This window comes from Podarcis erhardii (assembly GCF_964252035.2).
Source record: "Podarcis erhardii genome assembly, chromosome: 7".
Taxonomy (NCBI): Eukaryota; Metazoa; Chordata; class Lepidosauria; order Squamata; family Lacertidae; genus Podarcis; species Podarcis erhardii.
Window position 1 is genome coordinate 60168658 of NC_138511.1, and position 20658 is coordinate 60189315.

General features: G+C 47.5%; 1 protein-coding gene and 1 long non-coding RNA gene across 17 annotated transcripts in view; one reads left to right on the top strand and one right to left on the bottom strand.

Moving 5' to 3' along the window:
* Nucleotides 1-20658, top strand: part of MACF1 (microtubule actin crosslinking factor 1) — a 300044-nt gene that overhangs the window by 266076 nt on the left and 13310 nt on the right. For all 16 annotated transcript variants that reach the window (XM_081870354.1, XM_081870346.1, XM_081870345.1 and 13 more), the window contains 23 exons: nucleotides 1785-2016; nucleotides 2166-2392; nucleotides 2801-2923; nucleotides 3622-3723; nucleotides 4824-4925; nucleotides 5042-5215; nucleotides 5711-5866; nucleotides 7366-7563; nucleotides 8808-8936; nucleotides 9631-9804; nucleotides 10526-10681; nucleotides 12338-12544; nucleotides 12794-12913; nucleotides 13020-13189; nucleotides 13746-13905; nucleotides 14349-14543; nucleotides 14798-14926; nucleotides 15020-15163; nucleotides 15897-16085; nucleotides 17218-17335; nucleotides 18079-18242; nucleotides 19500-19662; nucleotides 20008-20162. In XM_081870354.1, the coding sequence (XP_081726480.1) occupies nucleotides 1785-2016; nucleotides 2166-2392; nucleotides 2801-2923; nucleotides 3622-3723; nucleotides 4824-4925; nucleotides 5042-5215; nucleotides 5711-5866; nucleotides 7366-7563; nucleotides 8808-8936; nucleotides 9631-9804; nucleotides 10526-10681; nucleotides 12338-12544; nucleotides 12794-12913; nucleotides 13020-13189; nucleotides 13746-13905; nucleotides 14349-14543; nucleotides 14798-14926; nucleotides 15020-15163; nucleotides 15897-16085; nucleotides 17218-17335; nucleotides 18079-18242; nucleotides 19500-19662; nucleotides 20008-20162 (3687 nt within the window). The remainder of the gene's footprint in view (nucleotides 1-1784; nucleotides 2017-2165; nucleotides 2393-2800; nucleotides 2924-3621; nucleotides 3724-4823; nucleotides 4926-5041; nucleotides 5216-5710; nucleotides 5867-7365; nucleotides 7564-8807; nucleotides 8937-9630; nucleotides 9805-10525; nucleotides 10682-12337; nucleotides 12545-12793; nucleotides 12914-13019; nucleotides 13190-13745; nucleotides 13906-14348; nucleotides 14544-14797; nucleotides 14927-15019; nucleotides 15164-15896; nucleotides 16086-17217; nucleotides 17336-18078; nucleotides 18243-19499; nucleotides 19663-20007; nucleotides 20163-20658) is intronic.
* Nucleotides 8943-20658, bottom strand: part of LOC309346580 — a 28088-nt gene continuing 16372 nt past the window's right edge. The window contains exons 2-3 of the long non-coding RNA XR_014158683.1: nucleotides 10696-10756; nucleotides 8943-9029 (exon numbers count right to left, since the gene is read on the bottom strand). This is a non-coding gene — a long non-coding RNA (uncharacterized lncRNA). The remainder of the gene's footprint in view (nucleotides 9030-10695; nucleotides 10757-20658) is intronic.

Here is a 20658-nt window from a genome sequence, read left to right on the forward strand (position 1 = left end):
ACTGCACCACACCATGACAGATTGGAGAGGTAAGAATCCCTCCTCTTCATCACATTGCAATCCTTCTCCCCTTTGACTTACCAGAAACGATGGTGTCTGCATTGGCTAGCAATTTCGCTCCCCTTCTTTGCAAAGTGGTTTTTTGCATGTATCTATTGTCGTCTGGAAGTATTGTTGGGTTTTTGAAGCACAAAACACCCTCCCTTATTTTGTAAAGCTTAAAAACCTCCCAGGTGCAATAGTATTTAAATTCCTTGGTGTGAATTCTTTTCAAAGTACATCAAAAAGTTAAACGGTTGGCTCAATTAGGAGTGGACTCCCCCTCTCTTTGGAAGTCTTTTTGCAGACTTTGATCCAGGCAGAAAAGGCAGTGGGGTATTGAAAGCATTAGGCTTCAGAAGGGGTGGCAACTGACAAAGGATTGCTCTTGGCCTTATGCCTTTCAGCTGCTGTTCGGTTGAAGCAGAATCCCTGTAGCTCTGTAGTTGGACCTCCCTCCCTCTCCCTATATGTGTGTTCTCAGGAGGAGCACCCCCGCAACATGCCCATCGCTGCAAATTCATCTAAGCTAATTACGGATTGCTCTTTGAGGAGCTGTTTTTGAAGAGGGAATGATGCAGCTAATGGACAGGATCCAAAGGACTGTGTGATTCACTCCTGGTTCTCAGACAGCAGCTTCTCAGCCATGCTCCATGACTAGCTGCTTTTGCAACCATGGGGAATATCAAAAACAGTTTGTGACATGGAATGAGGAGGTTGTGCTGGCTGGAGCTGGTAGGAGTTGCACTAGAGGGCACCAGGTTGGGGGAGGTTGTTCTATGTATGCACACTGGTATTTCATGCATCTGATTATGGTGACTCTTAGCACTTCTTTGAAGGGTTCAGAGCATTCTGCATACATTATCTCTAAATTACAACAGCCTTGTGAGGCAGGCCAGTTTTATGCCCATATTGCTGGATGGAGAGGGGGCGCAGCTTGAGGGTATAGTGGCTTATCTGCTGAGTCTGAGATGGCATTTACTTTGGGAATCGTTTGGCTGGCTTTCACTCATCACCACTGCAGTCAACATGAATGGAGAAGGCTCTTGAAGCTGTGCAGGATTGTGCCAGTTGGATTGTGATGTCAGAGGACTGCCTATCTTTTTGCTCAGAGTGGATTTGGTTTCTGTAAAAACAACTTCAGTTAGGGCTGAGTAAGATGACTCAAATCTTAAGATCCCTGTGCATGTCATTTTTGGGAGTGGGTGGTATTCCAGTATCCAGACAGATTCCTTCCAGGGGAAGACATTATTCTGAAAGCTTTCTGGATTATGAAACCAAACCAGGAATCCATCTGCCGTCAAAAATCACACCCACACAAATCGCCTTACTGACCAAACTTTTAAACCTATATAGATGTTGCTTTTGTTCAGTGAGGGGCATGACAGCAACCTTTTGTGGTGAGAGGGGAAACAGGAAGCCACCTCTGGGATGAAATTGACAAGCATTTCTTTACCTATTCAGTCAATTTCTGTACATCCCTTTATCTGCAGATCACAGGGTGGGTTACAGACAAGTCTATCAAAACCATAACATTCAATTAAAAAATTAAAAAATAATAATAGCAACACAGCAGATAAACTATGCATCTAACCATACATAAGAGTGTTGGGCTAGAAGCCTGTGCTGATTGCAACAGGCGCTGCTTCTGCTGCGCCTTTTTGAAGGGCCTGTAGATTCCTGTGGCTGTTCAGTGCAGCTTCTCAGTCGTGCCCTTGCTAAGCCTCCTCCTTCTTCCTGCTCAGTTCCATGACAAGATTGAGCCCATGCTGGAGACTCTGGAGTCCCTCTCCTCCCGCCTGCGAATGCCTCCACTGATCCCAGCTGAGGTTGAGAAGATCCGAGAGTGCATTGGCGACAACAAAAATGCCACCATGGAGCTGGAGAAGCTGCAGCCGTCCTTTGAGGCCTTGAAACGCCGCGGGGAGGAGCTGATTGGACGGTCGCAAGGTGCAGACAAGGACCTGGCAGCCAAAGGTCAGGGGGATTCGAACTGTCATCACTCCTTTCGGTTTTTTGTCATGCTAATTATTATAGTCCATGTGTTCTGTGGTATTAGAAGGATTTCCACCCCTGACTGAAAGAGATTCTCATTATTTTGGTTTGTGATGTTTCCTCCATTTCAGAAATCCAGGATAAATTAGACCAAATGGTGTTTTTCTGGGAAGACATCAAAGCCCGGGCCGAGGAACGTGAAATTAAATTCCTGGATGTCTTAGAACTGGCAGAGAAATTTTGGTATGACATGGCTGCCCTCCTGACCACCATCCGAGACACACAGGACATTGTCCATGACTTGGAGAGTCCGGGGATTGACCCATCCATCATCAAACAGCAGGTTGAAGCAGCAGAGGTAAGGATGGCAAAGGCAAATATTTCTGCGGTAAGCAAACGGAATGGCCTGCTGCGCAAGGCATGGAATAATACGCTCACCTATAATAAATAGAAAGCCTCCCAAGGTGAAAATGATTCAAATAATCCTATTTAAAAGCAGAACAGATTTCTGCTGTTCGTTCTTTAAAATCTCTGCATTTAGCAGCTTTGGCAACTGCCTTGCATATTGTTATAGCAAGGTACGTGTGCTGCTGCCTGAGCTTCCTGCCTTTTTTCTTTAGAAATTTAATCTCTGATTAGAAGCGCAATTTAATAAACAAGATGGCTTATAAATGTGTGTTGTGAGTCACTCTGGCAACCCAGATGCCATTTTGGAGCAGTGCTTGCTAATAAAACATCAACCACTGTGGTGACCTTAATCCTGCAGACAATCAAGGAGGAAACGGACAGTTTGCATGAAGAACTGGAGTTCATCCGGATTCTTGGGACTGACCTGATCTTTGCCTGCGGTGAGACAGAAAAACCAGAAGTGAAGAAAAGCATAGATGAGGTGGGTAGATTGTGGCCCCTGGGCCTCTCTCTCTCTCTCTGACCATTGGACCTCTCCCCAAGTCACACACCCTTCCTCAGTCACACATCCTCTCACCAGCCTGGTGTCACACCCTCCTTGAGTGCTGCTGCCTTGCTAGAGGCATGTCCTTGAACCCTGATCATGCCTCTTGTTTGCCTGGATGGAGAGGGGCATGTGAGTGTGTGTAGAAACCAGCCTATGGCACAGAGGACTGCTGAAAGTTCCTCAGTCTGATGAAGAGACATGTCTGCAGTAGAACTTTGCTGCTGTTCTCACTTTGTTGTCAGATTGGGAGGCCAGGAAGGCAGGGATCCTGCAAAGTGAATCGGGGGCATCAATACACCACCCATACTTAGCAAGTGTGTTCTCCAGCTTAGCTTACCTGTGCTGCAAATGGGATATTGGAGCAGGCAGGGGACAGGTAGCCCAGGGCACTCTCCCCCCCCAAAAAGGTTCCTTTACAGATTCCTGAAAAGCAGGCAATAGTCTGGGCTGCCACTTGGCAGGCATGAGAGTCAGTTGAATAAAGAAAGGCACATGTGATGAGCTCCAGGGCTGACCAGGGCTTGGTGCCTGGGGCTCCCCTGTCTGAATCCAACCCTGCGCACGGTGCTGCCGAACTGGCTCCCACACTGACAAGACGCTCAGCCCCCAATGATCTCTCCTTGCTTTTGCAGATGAACGGTGCCTGGGAGAACCTGAACAAAACCTGGAAGGAGCGGCTGGAGCGGCTGGAGGAGGCCATGCAGTCAGCAGTGCAGTACCAGGACACGCTGCAGGTGACAACGGGTGGAGGTGGAGGTGATGTGCAGGGGTGGGGAAGGCGCAGAGGCAAGGGAGATGCTTTACCAGACCATTGGTCCATCCACACTGGCTCCCTAGGATTTCAAGCAGGAAGGCCCTCCCAACCCTACCTGGAGATGCCACCAGGGATTGAGCCAGGGTCCTTCTGCATGAAAAGCAGCTGCTCTGCCACTGAGCCATGGTGCTTCCTAAGGAAAGCAGGGATCATGTCTAGCTACTGCCTGAAATGGATTCTGGCTCTTAATTCTGAGCATCTTTCATTGTAGTGCCAGGCTTAATGCATAAACATCACAGAGTAGTCGGAGGAACACCAGATTCTTGGAGGGTGGGAGGGCCAGTGTCATTTTAGTTTATTGATTAAAGGTTCTTATACACCAGCCTTTGCAAACCTGGTGCCCTCCAGCTCCCATTGGCACTGATTGAGAGCTAGTGGGAGTTATTGTTCAAAACATCTAGAGAGCACCAGGTTGGTGAAGACATCAGTAAAACAATAGGAACATAACTGCTGTTGAAACCAGTTATAAATTATTAGTCAAAAATGACAGCATCTCAGAATTGTACTTAGACCTTGGACAGACTAGCTAAATTCTTCCAAAGGCCAGAGAGAGAGCAGGTATGTTTCAACCTGGTAGTGGAATCCCAGCAAAGTTGTAGCAATCTGCACACCTGAGGTGAGAGAGTTTCACAACCAGGCACCACTACAGAAAAGACCTTGCTTCATGTAATTTAGGCCTGATTCTATTATAATAATTGTAAATGGAGCCTCTGTGTATAAGGGCAGTCTACCTTAGAGTAGCTGATCCTGGGGAGAAGCAGCAGGGGATGATCCAAACCTTGCCTGTCAGCTTTCCACTGTTAGGAACAGGATACCAGGCTGGACATGGATCTTTGGTCTGACCCGGCAGGGTTGTTTTGTATTAAGGGCCAGGCATCTCAGAGGAGTAGTTGAGCCTGTGAGAAAGAGGAGAGGCTGAGGGAAAGGGTTATGAACTCTCTTCATGGAGGCCACAACGCTGCGCCTCTGGGTGGTAGCTGGCTGGGTCTCCCTTCATTTGTGGGCCTGCTCCCTTTTCAGGCCATGTTTGACTGGCTGGACAACACAGTGATCAAACTCTGCAACATGCCCCCTGTGGGGACGGATCTCAACACCGTCAAAGAGCAGCTGAACGAGATGAAGGTGCGTGTGTTTGTGCACTGTGGTATTTTCAAATGGTGGGCGGTTTATAAATTCTTTAAATAAATCATCAGTCACAGTCCTGAGCGTGAAACTCCCTGCTTTCTCCTTCTTGGCAGGAATTTAAAATGGAAGTTTACCAGCAGCAGATCGAGATGGAGAAACTGAATCACCAGGGAGGGCTCATGCTCAAAAAAGCCATGGATGAGACAGACCGAGACATCATCCGGGAGCCTCTGACGGAGCTGAAGCATCTGTGGGAAAACCTGAATGAGAAAATAGCCCATCGACAGGTATGGTGGGTGAACTGCCAGGGCCTGAGGTGTGGGTAAAGCCTTTAAAGCTCTTGCTCCATCTGAAGATGGCGTAGGTTCAATGAAAGGGGCTGCTTATCACCTTTTGAAGCCCCAAAGGGTCTCAAACCAGGTTACCTTGAGGGCTGCCACTGCTGCTTCCTCCTTGGGCCTGGGCAGGCCCTCCACTGCGTGTCCCATTGCCTACTGGAGTGCTAGAGATTTGTGCAGTTTCTGTGCTGATGGTCTTTTGTCATCTATTAAGCACGTTTTTTCTTGCTTAAGACAATGTTTTGCTTGCCTTCTGTCTCCCTGTTTTATTTTTATTTGCCTGTTTTTGGTATACTTTGCACTATATTTAAAGTACTGCAACCTTAAGTGCTCCTCCTTGGTGCATAGAAAAACGGGATTTTAAAAATCCTATAAAACAAATATACACACACCTAACCTTGTTTTCTTAAAAGAAATTCCTCTTCTCACCTTGTCTACAAACAGCACAAGCTAGAAGGTGCCCTCTTGGCCCTTGGCCAGTTCCAACATGCGCTGGCTGAGCTGATGGCCTGGCTGACCCACACCGAAGAGCTGCTGGATGCCCAGAGGCCCATCAATGGTGACCCAAAAGTCATTGAGGTGGAATTAGCTAAGCACCATGTAAGTATGAGGGAAGGGGTTTTATATTGTGAACCACCCTGAAATCTATGGATGAAGGACGATATACAAATTTTGTAGTAGTAGTAGTAGTAGTAATACTTGCAGATTGCTTTTTGCAAAGAGGTCCCTGTTTCTGTCCTTCAATGAGAGGAGTCTAGCTTGGCAGCAGAATGTGTCTGTTCTCAGGTTAAGGTCCTGGCCCATCTCTAGTGACTGGGCTCACAAAATTTCCTTGAGACCTTAGAGAGCTGCTGCTAAATGCAGTGCATGGCTGCATGGGCCAAAGATCTGGTTAAGTCAGCTCCTTTCTGTCCTTTCTGTCCTTGGGCCACTGCAGAGCTTTTGGATGACAAAAGTGCCCCCTCCTCCGTGTCCTGCCCCAGGAATCTTCATCTTTCTGGGCTGTCACTGCAGCTGTGCCATTATAGCTCAATCGGAGGCTTGCTTTGAGGGAAGGGCTGGGAATATTATGAGAGCAGCATCAACGGATGACACTGGAAGCTGCTTTACAGTGAGGTAGACCCTTGGTGTCCTGGCTCCTACTTACGGACACAATGCTGGCTCTCAGAGCAGCAGGACCCAGACTTGAGATGAGTGTAGATAAGTGGTTAAAAGGGGCTGTGGGGTTCATGGCTATGCATAAGTGAAGATGTTGTCCCAACATGTGACATGTCCCCCTGGGGTCCCCTTCTGAAGAGCTGGCTGGGCACAGTCATTTGTGTAGGTCCTGTCCCAAGCCACAAGGCTGGGCAAGCAAACAAGCACTTCTATGAGAAGGCTGGGTCTGCTCATATTGGCACAAGTGATGTCCTTGGGCATGGGGTGGCTGGATGCTGTCTGTTCACAGTCCAATCTGAGCCGGCAGTTCCCCGGGGAAGGGAGTGCATCACTGGCAGGAGGAGGAGTCACTCCCCTGACACTTGGAATGCCTGATGATTCTGAGATGGTTCTTTCTCCCAACAACCCACTTTCTGGCCCACTGAGCCACTCCCCAGAATCAGGGTCCACACTGCCATTCCATGCCAACAAACTCTGCCAAGATGTCTCCATGGGACTCATGACAATTGGTTTATCTCACTCAGCATTGTCTACCCTGACTGGCAGCAGTTCCCCAGGATGTCAGAAAGTGTCTTTGCCAGCCCTACCTGGAGATACCAGAGATGCAGCCTGGCACTGGGTGCATGCAAAGCAGGTGCCTTGCCACTGAGCCACAGCCTTTCCTCTAGCTGGGGTTGTTTGCTTGGGCTTGCCAGGCCACATTTGGTCAGTTATTGCCAGTAACTTGCTGCTGATGCTGAGAGTGTTTTGTGAGAATATCCAGGAAGCCTCGTCTCATGTGCTTTGCTTCCTGAGTTTGTACACCGAAACCAAAATGCAGGAGACTCCAGCCATGCTGATTGACAGGGGCTGAACTTGGGTCCACCATCCTTTGCTAGTGCCACAGAGGCTTGCAAGGGCCCTAAAGTATTTCCTCTTCTCCACCTGCAACACCACACTAGGTGCTGAAGAATGATGTGCTGGCCCATCAGTCCACAGTGGAGACAGTCAACAAGGCTGGCAATGAGCTCTTGGAATCCAGCGCAGGGGATGATGCCAGCAGTCTCCGGAACCGCCTGGAGACAATGAATTCATGCTGGGAGTCGGTGCTGCAGAAGACAGAGGAGCGAGAGCAGCAGCTGCAGATGACCCTTCAGCAGGTCAGCTGGGAAGAGAGTCCGGCCTCCCTAGTTAGACGGGCGGTGGGTGCTCTTCAGAGCCCTCTCATTCCCTGCATTCCTCACCCAACATTTCAAAGGAGCCACATTCAGGCATGCACCTGAACACACAGAAGGTTGAGATGGGAGTGGGGAAGGTGGGGGCACGTCCCATAATGAGCACAAAGGTCTGTAGGGTTTCTGTGGGTCTCCCTACAAAAAGGAAGGCTTCCAATTGCAGGGGGTTTCTAAGCAAGTTAATTACCAATTATTTAAAAAACAAACCACTTCAGACCTTATCACAAATTGAAGTTTTCCCTATAAGAATAACTGAATCTTCAGTGCACAAGTTGACATTATGTTTTCATATTATTTTTGTTTTTGGTAAACCATTCTGACTATTTGGGGGGGAATGAAGGATGGGATAGAACTCTCTTGTTAAATATACAAGTTAAAGGAGTTGTGAAGAGCAGCTGGGGCCCCTGGGGGAGGGGATGGGGGGGGCTTGTGTGTGCTGCCCCTCTTCCTGGTTATTTATTTATCCCTTTGTGTGTTCAGGTGATTGTCCACCAAGACTTGCTCTGTGGCTGGACTTGTTTGGGTGTACAGATGAGTCTTTCTCAGCCACTTCCTCACTTTGGAGATGATTCGTTCTTTGAGCCAGAGTCTTTTTGGGAAAGCTTCTCTTCTGGGAGCTAGGCTAGAAGAGGATGGCTAGAAATAGGCTGGGATTTGAACCTAAGCACTTTGGTTTTGCTTTTTTAATGTCACTACAGTGGTGCCCCGCAAGACGAACGCCTCGCAAGACGGAAAACCCGCTAGACAAAAGGGTTTTCCGTTTTGGAGGCGCTTCGCAAAACAAATTTCCCTATGGGCTTGCTTCGCAAGACGAAATGTCTTGCGAGTTCCTGCGGGTTCCCCCCTTCCCCCCCCTTTTCCTAAGCCGCTAAACCGCTTATCAGCTGATCCGCTGATAAGCCGCTTATCAGATGATCCGCTAAAAGCTGCTAAACTGCTAATAGCGCTAATCCGCTAAGCTCTCAATGGGCTTGCTTCGCAAGACAAAAAAACCGCTATACGAAGAGCCTCACGGAACAGATTAATTTCATCTTGCGAGGCACCACTGTACCTCTATTCCTGTGCTTTTGGTTTTAAAAATCCTGGTACCTCCCGCTGAGGTTTCCGAAACCATCAGAATGAATTGCTTGTGCCCTTCAGTCCAGCATGTGCTTTGTGTTCCCTTGCAGGCTCAAGGTTTCCATGGTGAAATTGAAGACTTCCTCCTCTGGCTCACGAGGATGGAGAACCAGCTGTCTGCCTCCAAACCGACAGGTGGGCTGCCAGAGACTGCTCGAGAGCAACTGAATGCCCACATGGTAAGTTGTGATGGCTGAACTGGTGCCTGGAATGAATGGCCCCTTAATATGGGAGGGAAGGATAATGTGCATCACAGGTGGGACATGAAATACCTAAAAGGGAAAGCGGCAGAGAAAAAGGAATGGGGGAAGGCTTGGTTAGCTACATTCCAGCTTACAGTGCACAGCTATATCTACCTAAGGTACTTGTGGATGTTCCAGGTTGTTGCAGTCACTCAGCTATCAGCTGGCATTGGCAACCCTGGACCACAAAGGTGAAGTTTTTACATGTAAGGATGTCACAGAGAAAAATATGTGCACAGTCAGGTGTAAAGATTATTCACCAGTGGGAACCTTCCCCCTAAGTTTTGAAGCCACAAGCGAGAAGGGTGATTTTTGTCCAGATCATGACTGGGTGGGGTAGACCTCCTTCCCCCTTCCCAGCGATTGTGGTCTTGATCAGATTAGGGATTTCCCATCCCTGTAATTAGATAATGAAAACCTGTAGGCGTAGCTGCACACCACATGCTTAGAGTAACATGAAGCGTTGGCCCTGAGAAGCTGGAATTGGCAGACAACCCCCAGAGACAAGTGCACCTGGCAAACCGCAGAAGCAATCTTCACACACAACTGTGCCTATGCCCCGTGAACCCCCATGTCAGGAAAATTTGTCCTGCAAAGCATCCCTTGTTTACGATGCCTCTGTGTTGTGCAGGAGCTCTATGCCCAGTTCAAAGCCAACGAGGAGGTCTACAGCCAGCTCCTGGCTAAAGGGAGGCTGATGCTCCTGAGCCGTGATGATTCTGGGTCTGGATCAAAGACAGAGCAAAGTGTGGCTCTCTTGGAGCAGAAGTGGGGCCTCGTCAGTATGAAGATGGAGGAGAGAAAGGTAATGTGCTAGGAGGGATGGGGGTGTACCATCACCAAATCACTGTACTCACATTTGCATGGTGCAGAGCAGGGGACTCTTGTGTGAATTCCACACAATCCCTAGCTTGCGCAGGAAAGCGAGGCTCTGCGCATGTGGAGCTTCATACAGAGGAACTCTTGGGACTTGAGGTGGTATTAAAGAGGTGTGTGTTTGAAAAGGGAGTGAAGAGAGAACCTTGCTTTGGTTTTAATCCAGCTGTTTCACAATTCCATTATTGGTAAATTGTGATGGTCCCATAGAGCAGGGGAAGCTAATGTGGTGCCTTCCGGCTGTTCTCGGGCTCCCAGCCCCCATGAGCCCCAGCCAGCATGGTCAATGGTCAAGGATGATGGACGCTGTGGTGCAGCAGCATCCAGAGGGCACCACATTGGCTTCCCCCCCCCCCCCCCAGTATGTGGTCTCTTCTTGTTCTGATGCTTTTTGTTGGAAGAGAACCTGGCTCCAGAATGGCTTGGATGAAGGGGAAGAGTTATCAACATTTGAAATGTGACCTGTTAATATGCAAGTCACGTTCATTGGTTGGACTGAGAAGGTCCAGCCTAGAAGGAGTCTCTCATTTATTACACAATTGTGGTCTTTGTCTCAGAATCCAGCATTTGTGAACTTTGGCTGGTGCTCCTTTCTTTCTGCCTTTTGTGCTCATTCTGCTGCTTTTCCTCCCCCTTCTTTTAAAACTCAGTCCAAGTTGGAAGAGGCTCTCAGCTTGGCAACCGAGTTCCAAAATTCCCTGCAAGATTTCATCAACTGGCTCACCCTTGCAGAGCAGAGCTTGAATGTTGCTCCTCCACCCAGCCTCATGTTCAACACAGTGCTCTCACAGATAGAAGATCACAAGGTAATGATGCTCACCTGGGTGTGCATGTGTGCACTGAGGGAGGCTGGGGGGAGCTATCTGACTTGAATAGTGAAGCTGCCAAAAGGTAGAGAAAAACTTAATTATTTAAAATAGCTGTGGAGTATTGAGAGAATTCAATTAAGGTTCTATAATTGTATCATAGTCACAAATGCTCGAAACTTGAGAAATAAAATAAGAGCTAGATAATATCTTCTGTCCACAGCAAGAATAGACAATAAGCACTTCCACAAGAACAACAATAAACAATGCCTAGGTATAGCAGCCAAATAAGGAAAGACTTTAAAATTAAATCAGGGAAATATTCCATCATAGGTGTTTTCAAATAACCAAGTTTTTGAAACTGCAAGATAGATAGATATTAACATATAATAAAGAGGAAGGCTGTCATCATGCTGCAGTTTGCTTGGCTGCCAGTAGGTGGCACTGTGAACTACAGCATGATTGCAGATTTCTGAGAGCTGCTGGGCATTGGCGGTTGAGAAGAAGGGAAGCAGAAGAGGGAAGTTTCTATGGTCCAGCTAAGTCGTGGAGGAACTGTCAGGACAAGCTGGGGTAGCTCCCCCCAAACTCCTGCTCTTTTGCTGCTGCTTGCCTAACACCAATGATGCCATTTCAGCACCAACGGAGGAAAGAGAGAAACAGAGGCAGGTGGGCACCCCAGGCGAGCTGCCTAGAAGTGGGCAAGGCAGGGCAGCTTCCCAGCAACCATCCCACTCTGCTACCACCCACCACTGCCCTCTTCTTTGCCTCTTCCACTGAGGTTGCAACAGCAACTTTGGTGTGAGGCAGGCAGTATGAATAGGAGGGTTCGGAGGATGTCTAAAGCAAGGAGGCATTGGCAAGTGGCAGTAGCACAGCCGTGTGTGTGTGTACGTGTACACACACAATCATAAAGTATGAAGCATTAACAAATTAATAATCTGTAATATTAAAAATGTGACTTAAAATCAGTTAATAAAAAATAACTATCAGTTGTATTCTACTAACTTGTATGCAGAGTACACCTATTGGAACTAGTGGGCCTAAGTTAGTCAAGGCCATTAATTTCAATGGGGTCTAGTTTGAGTAAAAGTTAGTTGACTACAACCCCAGGCCTTTACTACAGTGGTACCTCGGGTTAAGTACTTATTTTCTTTCCGGAGGTCCGTTCTTAACCTGAAACTGTTCTTAACCTGAAGCACCACTTTAGCTAATGGGGCCTCCTGCTGCCGCCATGCCGCCGAAACACGATTTCTGTTCTCATCCTGAAGCAACGTTCTTAATCTGAGGTACTAGTTCTGGGTTAGCGGAGTCTGTAACCTGAAGCGTATGTAACCTGAAGCGTATGTAACCCGAGGTACCACTGTAGTTCCCTAAAACAAGTGATGGGGCTTGTGAGATGGGTCAGATTATTCATTTGTTGCAGGTAGGGAACTGGAGGTTGTGTGTGTATGTGGCTCACTCATGGCTACCCAGTCAATCTGTGGCCATGGCAGGCCCCAGCCTAGTCTTGGGACTCCCTTGCCAGCCGTAGTGACTACAGTTGAGCTTTGTGCCATCTCACCTTGGAACAAAACCTCCATCCCAAATGGCCTTCCCTGCATTATGTGGTGCCTAAGAGACCCAGGAGAGTAGCCTTCATTTTTTCCTTGTCAGGTGTTTGCCAATGAAGTGAACGCCCACCGGGACCAGATAATTGGCCTAGACCAAAGTGGAAACCAGCTGAAGTTTCTCAGCCAGAAGCAGGATGTGGTCTTGATCAAGAACCTCCTGGTCAGTGTCCAGTCACGCTGGGAGAAGGTCGTCCAGCGGTCAGTGGAAAGAGGGCGGGCTCTGGACGATGCCAGGAAGCGGGCAAAGCAGGTGAGGAACAATCCTTTGTAGGCTAGAAGCCAGGGAGGCACAAAGGGCATCAGCTCAGAGCTACAAAATACTTCTGTTCCTCTTGGGCTCATTGAGGGCCATTGGCGTATTAGGCATTGTTTGCAAAAGTATGAAATGTGGATCAGGTGTTAGGGGGTGGGGGTAGGTGAAAATTGGCAGTGAGTAGTGGAGTTGGAGAGGCATGTGAATTCTAATAATAAATTAAATGGAAAAAAATAATCTTCATAGTTCCATGAAGCTTGGAAGAAGCTGGTTGACTGGTTAGAAGATGCAGAAAATCTCCTGGATTCTGAGCTTGAAATTTCAAATGATCCCGACAAGATCAAACTGCAGCTCTCTAAGCACAAGGTTAGAACTGCATGTGAAACAGTTCCTTTGCTTCTTGTGAAATTATCTGTAGTCACTGGCCTCATTCTCAACATATGTTTTGGGCGGGTTTACTTGGGAAAATCAGGAGTTCCAAAAAACCCTGGGTGGCAAGCAGCCTGTTTATGATACCACGATCCGGACAGGACGGGCCCTGAAAGAAAAAGCTCAGTTCCCAGATGACAACCAGAGCCTGGACCATCTCCTTGGGGAAGTCCGTGACAAGTGGGACACTGTCTGTGGCAAATCAGTGGAAAGGTGAGTGCCTGAAAGGGCTTCCTAACAGGTAACATCCTGTAGTAATTTGAGGTGCCTGCAGGTCCTACAGGGGGGTGTTAGAAGCCAGCTTTAAGTCACCTATTTGGATAGGGTGTGAGGGGCATTTATCAGCATCAAGACCTATATTTGACCAGTTTGTATACTGACTGCACATCCAGTCAGAGCAGTGCAGGGGCCTTAGCTAGGTTCCTGCTGGATTTGCTGTGGATGCTACTGGATTCTCCCAGGCCCTTGCTGGTAATCCACACTAGTCTGTTCTTAATGTATTTGCTTTGGATTTCCCCCCTCTTTATTATTATCATTGTGTAGTTCTTGGTTTTATTGTAATTTTTACATTGTGCTGTACACTGCTTTATGATTTTTAAATGCAACACCATGTAATTTGTTTTAATAAATAAAACACCTTAACACACCATTTTTTTTTAAGGTGTGCCTAAGGCTGTGATTACGCTACATTTATTATGGTGCCCAAGGAGGTGGCCAATTGAGGGGAAACTGCAACACCCACTCACCCCTGCATTTTTCATTTTTACAGGCAGCACAAACTGGAAGAGGCCCTTCTGTTCTCTGGCCAGTTCATGGATGCATTGCAAGCTCTGGTTGACTGGCTGTACAAGGTGGAGCCCCAGCTGGCCGAAGACCTGCCTGTCCATGGGGACCTGGACCTGGTCATGAATTTAATGGATGCTCACAAGGTAATGGCTGCTGAGGGACAGAGCCATCCATTTGGAAGCCACTTCACACTGTGTAAGCCTCAATGTGTTGTGGACTAAGGCAGTGAACTGGAGTCCCTGTCAAAATGTACTTGAGTTTCTAAGTTTTACATCTCACCCTTCATCCCAAAGGGAGCCCAGGGCATCTAATATAAAAGAATACAAATATAATACAATAACGCATGAAAATGTTTAAAATATCATTTGGAACGTAATTAAAAAATGAGAGCAGTTAATACCTCCAGAGTTTGAAAAGTGCAAGGCCATTAGAACCAAACTGCCTTTTAATGAAAATATACTTGCAAAAGGTCCAAGATTGGGTTTACAGGTCTCCAGATAACTATCAAAAAACAAACTTAGTGCTCTTTACAGGGGTGGAGAGCTTGGAGAAAGAGAGTGCAACTATGCTCTGTTCCCCTTGATAGGTCTTCCAGAAGGAGCTTGGCAAGCGAACAGGCACCGTCACGGTTCTCAAGCGCTCAGGCCGGGAACTTATTGAGAACAGCCGTGATGACACAACGTGGGTGAAAGTGCAGCTGCAAGAGCTAAGCAACCGCTGGGACACCGTCTGCAAGATGTCTGTCCTGAAGCAAACTCGGTTGGAGGAGGCCCTGAAGCAGGTGAGAGACGGGAGCAGGGTGGCATCATCTGCAACTTGCACATCTCTTTGGTCCATACCAGCCCTGTGACTCTGTTGTATCTATTGCTCCACTCCTTTTGCCCACCACTGGTGTGTGTCCCCCTACCCCAGAAAGTTCCCTGTGAAGGAAAGTGGCCCTTAGGCTGAGAAGAGTTTCCCATCCCTGCTGTACGGCAACTCAAAAGGCCTTTGCTCCACGGGGAAGGGTTCACTGGTGCTGTTTCTCCTTTCCAGGCAGAAGAGTTTCGGACTGCTGTCCATCTTCTGCTGGAGTGGCTCTCTGAAGCTGAGCAGACCCTCCGCTTCCGGGGAGCTTTGCCTGACGACGCAGAAGCGCTGCAGTCACTCATCGATGTCCACAAGGTGGGTAGCTGTTCAGAAGAGGGGAAAGGCGGGAGTCTGAGTGGATTGCCAGGCAGCCAGGCTGAGCTGTTGTGCCTTTGCCCTTTGCTGCAGGAGTTCATGAAGAAAGTCGAAGAGAAAAGGCTGGATGTGAACTCCGCTGTGGGGATGGGGGAGGTCATCTTGGCTGTTTGCCACCCAGACTGCATCACCACCATCAAGCACTGGATCACCATCATCCGAGCTCGGTTTGAAGAAGTGAGTCACAGAGGCCTTTGCTCTGCCTCTCAGCAGCTGCTGCCAGCAGGAATGGAGCTGAGAGACTTAATAATTCTATGACTGTATAAGAATAATAATGCATTTTGAATCCCCTTCCCACCTTGCTTCAGCTGCTGTGATATCTTAGAAGGTTCATGACAATGCTGGCTACTGAGATGAGAGGAGCCAGCTACAGAATGTATAAATTCACTGCAGTTCCTAAAATGCTTAGGTAGAGGCGCTTTTGTTTTGATTTTATTTTTGGAACAAGCAAGAGCTTTTTATTTATTTAAATGAAAAAAAATTACTCCACTTTTTGAATGAACCTTTTCGGAGTAGCTTGTGAATAAACATAATATGATAATTGCATAAGAACATACAGCATACCCTTAATATTTTTTCTGTATACTCCCTCCAACTTCAGCTTAAAACATTTTTAAGTCTTCTCCCTTAATCTAGATTCTAGACTATTTTATCATTGGCACCATTAGTACAAGTTCGCTCTTGGTGCCCTAAGTTCGTAGTGTTAGTAGGTTGTAGAGCTTGCAGGGTAAAACACAAGATCCAGGTGAGCTAGAGAAGGGGAATGCAAAAGTGAAGAAGATGCTTAGGCAAGGGAAGGTGCATGCGAGTAACCCGGAAAGACATGCCACTCCATTCCGCTGCCTTCCCTCCCTGCAGAGATACCTCTCGTTTGCTGCCAACTACCCTCCCTGCTTTTCTCCTCTGCCAGGTTCTCACATGGGCAAAGCAACACCAGCAGCGGCTTGAAGCAGCCCTCTCGGAGCTGGTGGCCAATGCAGAGCTGCTGGAGGAGCTCCTGGCATGGATTCAGTGGGCTGAGACAACGCTGATTCAGAGGGACCAAGAGCCAATGCCGCAGAACATTGACCAGGTCAAAGCCCTCATTGCAGAGCACCAGGTAACCCTGCCCTGGTTGGCTCCCTCTCTGCCACCTTCCAGAAAAGAGCATGCTGTGTGTTTGAGAAAGTTGTTCACAGTGGCTTTAAAGTGAAACAAAGCACCTGACTTCATTCTTCCTGTGTGTGAGCTTGCACTGCTTTGGTTTTGCCATGGAGTAGGACTCCACGTGCCTGTAAGCTTAGAGCAGAATGAAGGGTCATTGTCTTCCCCTTCAACTCCTACTGCTTAGAGGCACTCTGACTGGTGCCCCCACCCCCAGTCCTGGCTCACCCTCTTTTCTTTTGACATCTAGCCCAGCCTTTCACACTACAGCTCCCATTAGCCCCAGCCTTGGCGCAGAGGAGCTTTCCCTAACCTGCTGCTGCAGATGTTTTGGACTCCCAGCAGCTGCGCTGGTTGAGGCTGATGAGAGTTGTAGTTCAAAATGGCCACGTTGGCTGGGGTTGATGGGAGTTGCAGTCCAAAACAGCTGGAGGGAAGACTGATTTAGCAGTGTCATGTAAGAACAAACAATGTGGCATTAGATGCAAGATTTGGGTTCCTAAGAATTTGGTGCTTAATTTTGAGAGTGAGGTACTAAGTTCCTAATCCCTATGGTGGCAAAGATATGCTTGAAGGTACATGGGCAACGGCTGGTGAAATGTTACTATCCAAAGAGGAGACTGAATAAGAACAAGAGCCAATCTGGTGTAGTGGTTAGAGTGTTTGGGCTAGGGCCTGGGAGATGATGGTTCAAATCCCCACTCGGGTAGCCTAACCTACCTCACAGGGTTGTTGTAGGGTTAAATAGGAAAGAATATAAATGTGATAAATATTTATGTATCATGTACTTGTGTATGGCCTTTTACCTGTAGATCTCAGGGCAATTCACAACATAAAGATACAATAAAATAGAAAATACAATATAAAAAACACACACTGCATAACAAAAATAAGAGCAAAAACAAACCAATAATCCCCCCTCCCGCAACACATTTAAAAGTGTATCAGATGTTAATCAGCCAAAGGTGCTTTGAGTTGTTTGGGGATAGGACTGCTTACATTAGCAAAAGGACAACATTTAGTTGCATAGTAACAAAATGCTGCACTCTTCTTCTACCTCTAATCATCCTTCCTACTGCATTTTCCAGTCCTTTATGGAAGTAATGACCCGAAAGCAGCCAGATGTGGATCGCGTCACAAAAACATACAAGAGGAAAGCCACAGAGCCTGCTCATGGACCTTTCATTGAGAAATCCCGAAGCAATAGTATGTTGGCAACCCTTTGGGCAAATTTTAAATATTTCGGGCCTAATTCATTTAGGGCTTTAAACACTAATAAAAAGCATCTTGAACTGGGGCTTGATGAAGAAATAAGTACTGTATATGTGCTCAGGAACACTCCCATCATCGGCATTATGATTATTACTTTTATTATGATAATTACTGATGCTACTGCTACATATTCCATGGCTGAGACCAGTCTTTAAAACAAAAGTCTGGGCTGTAGCTCTGATGTGCCTTGGCTCAGATGCAAGCTTGTGGTGATTTTCTGCACCTCCTTGGACCAGGATGGGCAGCCTTTGGCCTAGTTTCATAAGCCCTTGGTATGCAATCATTTCAGGCCTCAGGAGTCTGTCCCAGCAGCCTGCTGGGCAGGGTAGGAAGAGGCATGAGAGAGCAGTGGGGGCGGGGTGGTAGAGAGAAAGAGAGGTGGCTCCGCCTACCACTGGCTTTAGCCCTGCCCACAATCAGCATGTGGCCCCCAAGGAAACACAGCCCTTGTCAGGAAACCTGCTACCTGTCCCTGTCTTCAAACGCCCCATGCAGACTGCAGGGTTCCTGTGAGTTGATATGATCTTAGTGAAGTTTCCAGTTTCATCTGCAGGAGGAGAGCTCAGCATTTAGTTCCTGCCTCTCTTCCTGTGCCCCTTCCCCATAATTTTTTCATTACGCCCCTTCGCTCAATTTCTGCTTTGTTTCCTCCCTGTCCCTGTCTTTTTTCCTCTCAGGAAAATCCCTGAACCAGACAGCCCCACCCCCAATGCCAATTCTCTCCCAGTCGGAAGCAAAGAACCCGCGCATCAACCAGCTTTCAGCCCGCTGGCAGCAGGTGTGGTTGCTGGCGCTCGAGCGGCAACGCAAGCTCAACGATGCCCTGGATCGGCTGGAAGAGGTAACCACTTTCCCTTTTTCTTGTGCACAGGGAACCCCTTCCCAGCACGGAAAGCAAAGCTCCAGCTGAGAGAAGCTGGGTCATGATGGTGTAGCAGTTCTCCCAAAGGCCCGGCTTCCAGGGGTTCTGTACAGAGCTCTCTTCCTGTTGGGAGCAAAACGAAGGTGCTCCTACCAGTTTCCAGCTACAGGAACTGTAGCTTCCTGGTTTTCTTGATGGTGCACCTCACTTTCCCTTCAAAGGAAAGTTGGTGGGTGGAAGCTTGTATATAGCCTTTCCATCTCCCTTTGGGGAAAGGAGGTGAGTGCAGTGAGGCTGGAGCAGGGGAAGGCAAACTGCTTTCTCATTTCCTTTCCCAAACTGGCCCTGCTTTAAGGCTGCTTTTCAGGGTCTGCAAGTCTTCACCACATTTCCTGTTTCCCTCTTGGTGCTGTGGGATGTGCTTGTTGGGGTGAGCAAGCCTAGGCAGGGGCCTCACCTATCCCTGCCCCCTAAAAAGGAGAGCAATATCTTGGTAGTCTAGCAGCTAAACCACTTCATGATTGTTTTGTCTTGTGTAAGCTAGAAAAATGACTGGTTTTTAATTTATTCTATGCCACTATAATAATAATTACTATTTCTGTGCCTCTATTCATATATGAGTTCACAGTCATTTACAATTTGATAATACCAGCTAGATAATTAGCGAAGGTAATACCACTGAGGTAAAACAGGTAATGCAAAGTACAACAGCAGCAGTGCCCAAAATGGATAGCAGGGCAAAGAGGCAAGTGTGGAATTTGTATCTTGACTGCTTTCCTCCCAACCACGCTGCTTTCGGGGAACCAGGTCCAACTTTTCCAGTCTTCCATAGCCCTGTTCAGGCATTACTCACTAAAAGACGAAGAAGAAAATGGGATGGGAACTGGCAGGGCATACTTTTAGTCCACCCCAAATCCATGCAATTGCTCTTGGCCCCTTTCCCTTGGTGCACAATTAAGAGCCCTGGTAAAACAGGATTCTCAGTTGCACAGGAAGCCATTAGATGGCTTCTCCAAATAGAAACATTCACCCTAAAGATGTGAGGGGCCAGGGCTAAATGCACAGCCCACTGTACCCCTTCCTTATTTTGGTGAGTTTAGTGTCAACCAGGCAAATCCTACACTTTGAGAGAAGAGAGAGCTGTGCTGTTGCCTCCTGCATCTTAGGAGATGTAAATATTTGTGGGTCCTCTTTCCAAGTGAGATGTGAAACACCCTTTCCTCTTCCCTTCTCCAGTTGAAAGAGTTTGCAAACTTTGACTTTGATGTATGGCGGAAGAAGTACATGCGCTGGATGAACCACAAGAAGTCACGTGTGATGGACTTCTTCCGGCGGATTGACAAAGACCAAGATGGGAAAATCACCCGGCAGGAGTTCATTGATGGCATCCTGGCATCCAGTAAGCCCCCTAACTCTTTTAATGCTTAAAACGCTTTCAGCTACCTTTACCTGCAGACTTAGTTTTTTCCCCAGATTGAGAAGCAGGAAGCAATTCCTGCTTAGTGTCAAGCAAACAACCCTGCCTGCAAGAAGAGCCATTGTGGTGCAGTATAGTGTAAAAACTGTAATAAAAGTAATAGTGGTTAGAGTGTCGGACTAGGAGCTGGGAGACCAGGGTTCAAATCCCCACTCAGCTGTAAAGCTCACTAGGTGACCTTAGGCCAGTCACTGCCTATCAAAGATGTCTGACAAATCTTGCATTTGAGATCGGTAATGGAGTTTCCATTTGTTCTCTCCCATTCAGAATTCCCCACTACTAAATTGGAGATGACTGCGGTAGCTGACATCTTTGACCGTGATGGGGATGGTTACATTGACTATTATGAGTTTGTAGCTGCTCTGCACCCTAACAAAGATGCTTATCGGCCAACAACAGATGCAGACAAAATTGAGGATGAGGTAAGACATTTTGATAAGGCAGCAGGGATCCAGGAGCTATGGAGATAGTTAAGCTGTTTCAATCTCACACTGCTCTGCAAGCACCTAGGATGCAGTTGGTGCAGTAAGTTGTGGAAGGATGCCTGCTTAATCTTCCTGCCCCCCTCCCTTTAAAGCCCACCTCTTCCAGAAAGCCTTTGGCAAAACCTCTACCTGGTCTCCATGCCCTAATTCAATAGCCCCACATTTTTTTTTCTGCTATCCTCCCTTGTTACTTATTTTCTAGCTTGTAGGCACCTTGAGAAAGGGACCTGTTTTCTCATACTTTGCAAAGCACCACTTGCATGGATAGTGCCATAAGAATAATCATAATAGTCACAAGTGCCAGCCTTCATTTGCTCAGGGCTGTCACATCTCTTTTGCATGTAAAAAGTCAAGGAATCAAAATTCATGAGAGCGAGAATTTGAGTCAAGAAGTGAGAGACTTTGCCAATGCAGTAACATCCAGGTGTGGAAC